The sequence below is a fragment of the Phyllopteryx taeniolatus genome, chromosome 5 (genome assembly GCF_024500385.1).
Source record: "Phyllopteryx taeniolatus isolate TA_2022b chromosome 5, UOR_Ptae_1.2, whole genome shotgun sequence".
Lineage (NCBI taxonomy): Eukaryota > Metazoa > Chordata > Actinopteri > Syngnathiformes > Syngnathidae > Phyllopteryx > Phyllopteryx taeniolatus.
In genome coordinates this window covers 17729564-17738688 of record NC_084506.1, presented here as the reverse complement: position 1 = coordinate 17738688, position 9125 = coordinate 17729564, and the positions used below count along the sequence as shown (strand labels likewise).

General features: G+C 42.9%; 1 protein-coding gene and 1 long non-coding RNA gene across 2 annotated transcripts in view; one reads left to right on the top strand and one right to left on the bottom strand.

Annotated features, from left to right (window-relative positions):
* The first annotated feature begins 1728 nt into the window (after positions 1-1728).
* gnrhr4 (gonadotropin releasing hormone receptor 4) overlaps positions 1729-9125 on the top strand; it is a 29162-nt gene continuing 21765 nt past the window's right edge. Inside the window, exons 1-2 of the mRNA XM_061774292.1 lie at positions 1729-1859; positions 3091-3732. Coding sequence (XP_061630276.1) covers positions 3193-3732 — 540 coding nt within the window. The 5' untranslated portion in view covers positions 1729-1859; positions 3091-3192. The remainder of the gene's footprint in view (positions 1860-3090; positions 3733-9125) is intronic.
* On the bottom strand, positions 6316-7919 carry LOC133478335 (uncharacterized). The gene is made up of 3 exons (XR_009788653.1): positions 7765-7919; positions 6807-6914; positions 6316-6726 (listed from the first exon to the last, which is right to left on the bottom strand). It is a non-coding gene; the product is annotated as an uncharacterized LOC133478335 (long non-coding RNA).

The following is a 9125-nucleotide window of genomic DNA, read 5'->3' as shown; positions in this document are numbered from 1 at the left end:
TTTAGACCTGCTTTAATGGCTTAGAAGGTAGAGCATGCGATTTACTTGACATGGAGTAGAGTGTCTTTGCTTACCACAACGAGGAGAGAATACTTCGCCGTGTCCCCCCTGGCCAGTGAGTGAAAGCGCTGTGATTGCTCGCAGCATGCATTCATCTTTCCTCACTGTGATTCTGAGCACAGAAAGAAAATCAGAGTTACTGTAAATGGTTATATAGAAATCACACACGAAACGAAATGTTGTGCATCACAGTCTGTGTTAGTTGCAGGATTTGCAGGTATAAATTGTCCTGGAGGCCAATTGTGCCGGTGAACTGTTGCTATATGCAATAATTTGTAGGAAGGATGAGATGAACTCATCTCGTCACAGTAATTTGACAGATCAAGGACTCGTTGAAAAATGTGCCTGCCTCGATAGCAAACACCAATACCCACCGCCACCATCGCTAGTAAGTGGGGGGCGAGGAGAGTGGCTGCATATGCAAGCACAAGCCTGTGTAATTTGATGTTTTGAGAGATTATTAATCATAGATGTGTCCAAGCATCTGTGTTTGCCGCTTTGATTTTTTTCTATATTGTGACTATTCGCTGACCTTTTCTATGTGAATCATCAAGCGCACATTAGCCAATGTGGACTCAGCTCTAAGATCATTCAGAAATAATTACGTGACATATTAGCGTTGAGCTCCCATACAAAACAGTCCTTTCGTGGAAAAATATAACTCAAAAGTCACAAAAACGGTTCATAGAAAAGTCAAGTGTTTATGTGGCTCTGTCGTGGCTGCTCAGTATATTATGGCCAGCCAACTTTTGGAATGTACACGGCAAAGTTACGTTTTTTTAAGTGTTAATTGGAGTGAGCCAGTCCTACCTCAACCTTCTCCTCTTGACTGGAACACATAAGAGGGAGCACCTACCTCTGATTCTGGCCTCCCTCCACTGGGTGACCTGTAGAGTTCGTCTTAAAATTATTTTATTTGTTTTTAAATCTGTCACAGATGGTGTACTGGTACCCTCGCCTGACTTTGGTGCGAGCAGCATGTGTTCAGTTCCCACTCAGTGACGCTGTGAATGGTTGTCCCTGTCTGTATGTGCCCTGCTACTGACTGGCGACCAGTTCAGGGTGTAGTGTGCCTTTCGCCCGAAGTTGTCTGGGATAGGCTCCAGCGCCCCGCGACCCTAACCAGGATAAGCGCTATTGAAAATGGATGTTTTTAAATCTTTAAATGGTCTCACCCCACCTTACATCTATCTGTGAGATGCTCTATCATATTCCTTAAAAAAAAAAAAAAAAAAGCCACACTTGACAGCCAGCGTGTGGATCGGGGCTTCGGGCTGGCGTGGTCGCTTTAGAGCGCCTCGTTGTCGCTGAATGTAAAGGGGAAAAAATGGCTTGATTTTTCACTATTTTGAAGCCTCATTTTATATACTTGCTGATTTTTCCCCCCCCCCCCATCATTCAAATTTGGCAGGGTTGTTAACATCACTCTTTTCAATGGTGTGTAAAAATTTACAAGACATTTTTAATTTGACTTTCCATTTAAGAGAAAATTGGATAATTTCCCACAGCAACAGGGGTTTGGAATTACTGGAAAAAAGTGACAATCCGTCAAAAAGTAATAAAAGCTAATCAAAAAGAGCAACCCTCTCTCTGTCGCTCTCGCTCACTCTCACACTGACACACACACCGACCCCTCCTTCTCCTGTTTGAGGTTTTTTATTTCGGTGCGCTTGAAGAAACCTCATGGTCCATGCTTGCAGTCTAGTAGTCAGTGGAGGAATGAAGCGGGAGGAAGCAACAGCTGCAGATGCACGAAACACTGCGAGATCCCCATTGATGCTCTCGGAACCCTGTTCAAGGTGAGATTGTGTTTAACCATTCAGTTTCTTTTACACAACGGATGAGTGACTAAATACCAGTATTGGGCAGTAGCGGTGTTACTAGTTTAACTACATTTGTCAGTACCGTGGTCATAACATCGCTGTTTATTATTCGTCCAGGTTATTCTCTCTACAAAACCAAATTGTTCTGGTCTATTTCAATATTTAATTTGATATTATGGACAGCAACTATGACCGCATCTGCAACTATATTACATTGTTTAGTACACACGGTTCAGTTATGTTAATGTAATATTAACATAATATGTTAATATAAGGTTATTGCATAAGTCCAACACATTGATGTCGCTGTGGTATTAAGAAGAATGAATATGCAAAGATTTTAGACCTAAGTGTTCATTTCAATTCCAATACGCAGTACAATTACCAAATTCACTTTGGTTGTAGTTTAGCTATTTTTGCTGCTTTATTGTAGCTAAGCTGGCTACATTTGTTTGAGAAAAAATATATGCCTTTGCACGTAGAAAATGTATTCTATGTTATCTGCTGAGACCATTGTTCGTGTGTGTATATATTACATTGTCTCCCCTAAGGAGAAATGGGTACAGTAGACACTTCTTAGGCCAGTCACGTCTTTTAAATTTGACAAAACAATGACAATGACCAGCTGAAACCACACCCCGCTCAACTGTCAATCACATACAACTTCTAGTACTGGAAAAATGTATGCTACTTCATCCAGCATTTGTCTTATGCTTACACATGAATATTTGTTTGAGCTGCCAAAATATATCCGCTGTAAGCCTGCAGTGGCTGGAATACATCCCACCGGGTCTCCGCAGGGCTTCTCCACCACGCAACAACGAGGTGCTCTTAAGCGGCCAGCGTGAAGCCCCTGTCCACATGCTAGCTGTCACATCTGATTTTTTGAAAATATTTTCCAACCTCCGCACTCGTCCATCTCTCTCTGCGTGATGTGCGCACACTCATTACCAACAACAAGGCGCTCTGAAGCGGCCAGGCCAGTGGAGTATCCAAAGGGAAGATTCCAAAGGGAAGATTCCAAAGTGCGTCACGTGGCACTGTAGTAGCTTCGCCCCCCAAAAACAGGAACACTGAAAGGATGAAAAAAGCTAACAGTATATCTCCACATTTGAGTACTACATATTAGATCTCAGCCTTGTTGTCAGCAATTATCTTCAAACATGTAAAATGCATTTAGAAACATATCTCTGAATTCAATTGACAGGGTCTTCAAGACTTTGGGTTTCCTACGGTGTTCGCACACTTCACGCTGCAGGTGGATACTGTAGGTAGAAGGCGTGGAATTCGAACCTTCCGCCCGTGCGCTATGTTCCACCAGCTAGCCAACCTGGAGGCGGCAAACGACACCTGCCCGGGGGCCACCGGCCCCGCCGGCACCACAGCCGCTTCCTGCAACGCCACCTTGGCCGGTGACGCGCTACAGTTGCCCACTTTCTCCACGGCGGCCAAGGTGCGAGTCATCATCACCTTCAGCCTGTGCGCCGTGTCGGCCTTGTGCAACCTGCTGGTGCTGTGGGCGGCCGGCAAGGGCGGCAGGCGCAAGTCCCACGTCAGAATTATCATCATGAACCTGACCGTGGCCGACCTGCTGGTCACCTTCATTGTGATGCCCGTGGACGCCGTGTGGAACATCACGGTGCAGTGGCAGGCCGGGGACGCCGCCTGCAGGCTGCTCATGTTCCTCAAGCTGGTGGCCATGTACTCGTGCGCTTTTGTCACGGTGGTGATCAGCCTGGACAGACAGTCGGCCATCCTCAACCCCCTGGGCATCAGAGAAGCCAGGAAGAGGAGCAAAATTATGCTGACCGTGGCCTGGAGCATGAGTGTCATTCTATCTCTCCCTCAGGTAACATGATGATTATTTTTTTTTCATTCTGTGTTTCAGGAGGGCTTTAACGTCATCATAAAGCATAATTTTCCCCAAATAGCACAAAAATTGCTTGTAGGTTAGTAATTCTCAAAGTGCTCCTTGCAGTGGTACGGGGAAAAAAAATCACTGCCTAAGTACACTTCAGTTGTATTTCATGATTAGTACATTTGCAATTAATCTTCAAGGAGTGTTTGTTTTTATGCATTTCTTTTGGTGCAATTTTTATTTAACGTTTACAGTATGTACAATATTTGAATAGAATCATTATTTGTCTGTGGTTTCTTAAAAACAACAACAAAAAAAGCATAAGCTCCAGCTTGAAGCGCAGTGTTGATGTTCAAACTGTGTACAATGTTACAGTTACCAATATTACGAGTTTTTTGATACATAAGATTTCAATTAATGCAAATAATTTTGAAGAGACCTTTCTTTCTGACGCGCATGATGTGTCAAACAGTGTACTGCCAACTACTGGTGAGGACGACTTACTTGATGTCAGATGTTTTTGCCTTAAGTATCGGTGACTAAAGCCGGTATCGACCTGATATCGATACCTGGCATAGGTACTCGCCCATCCTTACATTTTTATGCATACCTTTGAGACAATGTCTTCCACAAACCCAATGATGGAGGTTTGGTTCCCAGTCTTTCACTTTAGAAGTAAGTAGCTACTATATCTTCCAATCTTGCAACTAACAGACAGTACGAAAAGAAAGGCCTATAAACTAGAATATAAGCTCCCCGCCCACTTCCTTCAGTGCTGATTGCTAAACAACATATCAGAGAGTGAAAGCAACTTCTTATCTGATGTGCTACAATGTGCAGTTTCTGCTTGGACTCACTTTGAAGCACATTGGCCCACCTTTTTTCGCTCCCGCTATTTTTCGTCCCAGGTAAGAAGGGTTGAACAGAAGTAGCCATTACACAGCATGTTGAGACAATAACGAGGAGGTTGGACCAAAAACCGAGACCTGCAAAGGTCACTTGTTTCCCCCTTGTGAAATGGGGGGGAATTCTTAATAAGCTGACTACTGTGCTTTCACAAAGTCAATTTGATGACTATGTTCTTAATGAAACATGTCTCTGTGTGTCAAATAGCATCGACGCTCTCTTTCACCTTGCTGTGTAATCTGTAAAATTTAAATGGGATGTTTGACGTCTTCATAAGGTTTGTTTTGTGTGTGTGCGTGTGTCCTTTTTTTTTTTTGCAGAACTCATTATGTCTCAGCTTTACATTTAAAAAGACACAGCAGGGGCTCTGGCATCATCATGATCATCATCATCATCATCGTCATCCAAAAGGAAAATATACCTCCCAGAAATGTGGTTTGCTCCAGACAAAAGAGAGTACAGAATAGAGATATGTTCCTGACAGTGGTCGAGGGCATCATCTCACATTCTCAGATATCTGGACTCCTTACCGGCATTATCACGCAAATTGGATCCTTACAGCACATGGCTGTCTTCCTGTCAAGGGATGTGTTGTTGTTTACAGAATTGTCAATGCAGCCCTTTTATTGGAGCTGATAAAATGTGGGAAGAATTACAAAACTCATCAGATGTCAAAAAGCCTAATCTATTTGATTGCTGGATAGATGGATGGATGGATGGATGGATGGATCAGATCAGTATTTGTAATCAACTTGTTGCTAGACAATTGTAGTATGATTGAAGTAAGCTTCATTAGTGTGAAGAAAATTCAGAGAGAAAAAACCTACGGTGTGTAAATACATTTTTAAATTATAGGAAAAAAAGTTGTAATGTTCTGTTTTTGAGAATTATTTTTTCTATTCTTTGCAGACAAAAATCTTAACTATGAGAAAAGTAAAAGTTGTAACATGAGAAAAAGTTGCAGTTCAAATAATAAGTTGAATACAAATGTTGATTAGGCAATGTGCAATGAGATTTTATCTGTGTATCCATTACACGGATAGAAAATTATCCATCCATCCATCCATCCATTTTCTGAGCCGCTTCTCCTCACTAGGGTCGTGGGCGTGCTGGAGCCTATCCCAGCTGTCATCGGGCAGGAGGCTGGGTACACCCTGAACTGGTTGCCAGCCAATTGCAGGGCACATACAAACAAACAACCATTCACACTCACAGTCACACTCACGGGCAATTTAGAGTCTCCAATTAATGCATGTTTTTGGACATCGGAGTGCCCGGAGAAAACCCACGCAGGCACGGGGAGAACATGCAAACTGCACACAGGCGGGGCCGGGGATTGAACCCCGGTCCTCAGAACTGTGAGGCTGACGCTCTAACCCAGACATGCCCAAAGTTTGTTGATTCTGATGAATAAAGTTTGAGTTTGAGTCAAATTCCGTAAAAATACTTTATTTTGCATTGAATTAATTTTTATTTTAACCTTCATTTATCCAGGTCAGGCAGTTATCAGATCTACCTAGCAGCAGACAGCATAGTAAAACAAAGTAAAATAAAAATAAATACAAAAAAGCATTCCCCTCGTCGGTAGCATGTAAAATTAATGCTGGCCCGTATGACAATTTTTTTACGTCAATGTGGCCCCTGAGCCAAAAAGTTTGAGCACCCCTGCTCTAACCAGTCGTCCACCGTGCCACCATAGAAAATTATATATATATATGTATATTTTCCTCAGAGTAGGTTTTTTCTTGAAAAAGTATGTCTTTTTTCTCCCATGTTTTGACTTAATTCTTGTATAACTACAACTATCTCCGCCCTCATATTAGTACTTAATTCTCATAAAATTATGTCTTTTTTTCTCATAATATTAGGACTGTCACGAACGGATAGAGACTGGACCCAAGAGCAGGCGGAGGCTGAGAGGTTGTGATGAACAGTTTATTGAAACAAAGGGAAATGTAGATGGTCCTTGAGATGTGCTGGCGGGTTGTTGAGGCAGAGAATGCGTGGCAGGTGGTGACGAGGATAGCTGGCTGGGTTGGCGGCATGGGAAGTCACTTGGCAAGGAACACAGAGGGAACACTGAGGACAAGGAGAGACACAGAGGTTAGAAAGGAGACGACAAATACATAGCTTATTAGGGGAGTGGGGAGCCGTTGTACTGCTTGCAGAAGATGCAATATTCTGGCTAGGATTTCCGGGTACAGGCAGGCTTAAAAGCAGGTTCTAACGAGGGCTGATTGGTGAGAGGTGCGTGGCCGAGGAAGGTGCTGGAAACAGAGAGGGGACGGGAGAGAGAGAGAGAGTGAGAGGGCGAGAGGGAGCAAAGCACCGCCCAGGCTCCAACAGTATCACTACAGGGAAGCTCATGACAAGGACTTATTACAACTTTTTTTCTACTCATTTTTCCTGCACTATTGAGACTTTTTTTTTTTTTAACGTATCGACTTCATTGTTATTCCTTTTTTCCTTTTCATTGTTAGAGAGGATATATTTTTTTGTACATTTGGACCTGTCTATTGACTATTGCTGCCTTAACTGAAAATGATGACAAAAACTTGTTGTGTTTGGAGTTGCGCCACCAGATAAGTCCAAAAAGGTTTTTTTTTTTCTTTTCAATTTCCTTTGACAAAAAATCTAATTGAATCAACTGGAACCTGTGGGTGAGGAGGATAAATTGAGTCGATGTCGTAAATAGTTGTACAGAGAAGATAGCAAGAAGTTGCCACTTCTACAGGGACATACTGGAAACCACACCTCCATCTTTAGGTTTGTTGTAGAAGACATTTTCTCACATAGACATAGTTGGTTGGACTGTTCTTGCGTAGTTTAATGGGTAGCCTGCTAGCTAACATTAGCTTTACACCATGCTATCCATTTCAGCGTCAAAAGAGCACATCTGTGCCATTTATCAGAGCAACAGAAATGTTAAGTAACTTGCCAGTCCCTCAATGACTATGTAAACTATACGTCTGAATTTAACCTACCAGTTGAGATATAAATTACAGACAGTGTTCCGTCTCCCTTGGATGCAATTTAGCTCACATACGTTTTTGACTGACACTTGACACATCCAAACTGTGGCGGAAGAGAAGACGGCTAAAAATAGCATTCATTTACCCTGATTTCTCAGTCAATCTGTCTTGGTCAAATGACATAAAAGAGCTTGTTTACGAATCCGTTCTGAGATCGCTTCAGCTTTTGCCACATGGACGCACGTGTGACATCACGGTGAAAAGGTCCACACCCGGTGACACGGCGGCTATTACGGTGCCGCGTGCGATATGACCTGATTTTATTTGGGGGGGTGGGGGGGGGGGGGGGGGAAACAAGGTTGGATTGACCCATCGGGAGTGTGAAAGAGCAACGGAAGAGAGGAAAGTTGACGAAAGACACATTTGATGGTTTAAACTGTCACGCAGGAACACACAGCTAAACCTCCTGTGCATATGATATGGCTTGCAAGAAGGCAACACAATGTTATGTAGCCTACCAAGCTAGTGCTAGCACGTAAACATGTCGGCATTATGTCGAATCATGCTCTATAAAGTTTCGGTGTGGATGAAGTAATTTAATTACAATAAAGTAATTTAATTACAGTAAGTTAGCAGCCATTATTTATGTCATGTTGTAATGTTGGTTTGACCTGACTGATTAGAATACATGACCTGACTCAAGCAGTGATTTCCAACCTTTATTGAGGCACATACACACATACGGACATACATGATCTGAATAGAAAACACTCTCAGAGCGCAGTGAGCATGTCAGATTGAATTTCCTAACGTACCTTGAGTCATTAGTCCTCCATCCATCCATCCATTTTCATTACTGCTTCTCCTCACTTGGGTCGCGGGCCGCTGGAGCCTATTCCAGCTATCTTCGGGCAGGAGGCGGGGTTCACCCTGAACCGGTCGCCAGCCGATCGCAGGGCACATAGAAACAAACACCCATTCGCACTCACATTCACACCTACGGACGATTTACAGTCTTCCGGTCCGCAGAACGTGAGGCAGATTTGCTAACCAGTCGTCCACCGTGCCTTGCAGTCATTAATCAGTTTTTAGAATGTCAGCAAGTGTGGGAACTACAATTACGTAAATGTACATACGTTTTGAGAAAATATGATTGTAATTGTAAAATATTATTTTCCATCAAGATGTTAAAACCAGGCGGCATGGTGTTTGACTGGTTAGAGCGTCAGCCTCACAGTTCTGAGGACCTGCGTTCAATCCCCGGCCCCGCCTGTGTGGAGTTTGCATGTTCTCCCTGTGCCTGTGTGGGTTTTTTTTTTTTTAAAATCAGTTTATTTGAAAGGGGACAATGCAATTGCATAAAACACATGAAATACACATGGTTAAAAAAGCCAGAATTAGCCAGAAGGCTAGTTTTCATCTGTAGTCCCCTGGCCATGATGTAAAAAAGCAGTAAAATACATCTACAAGACAATATAATACAGGATACATAATCAAAGACTTACT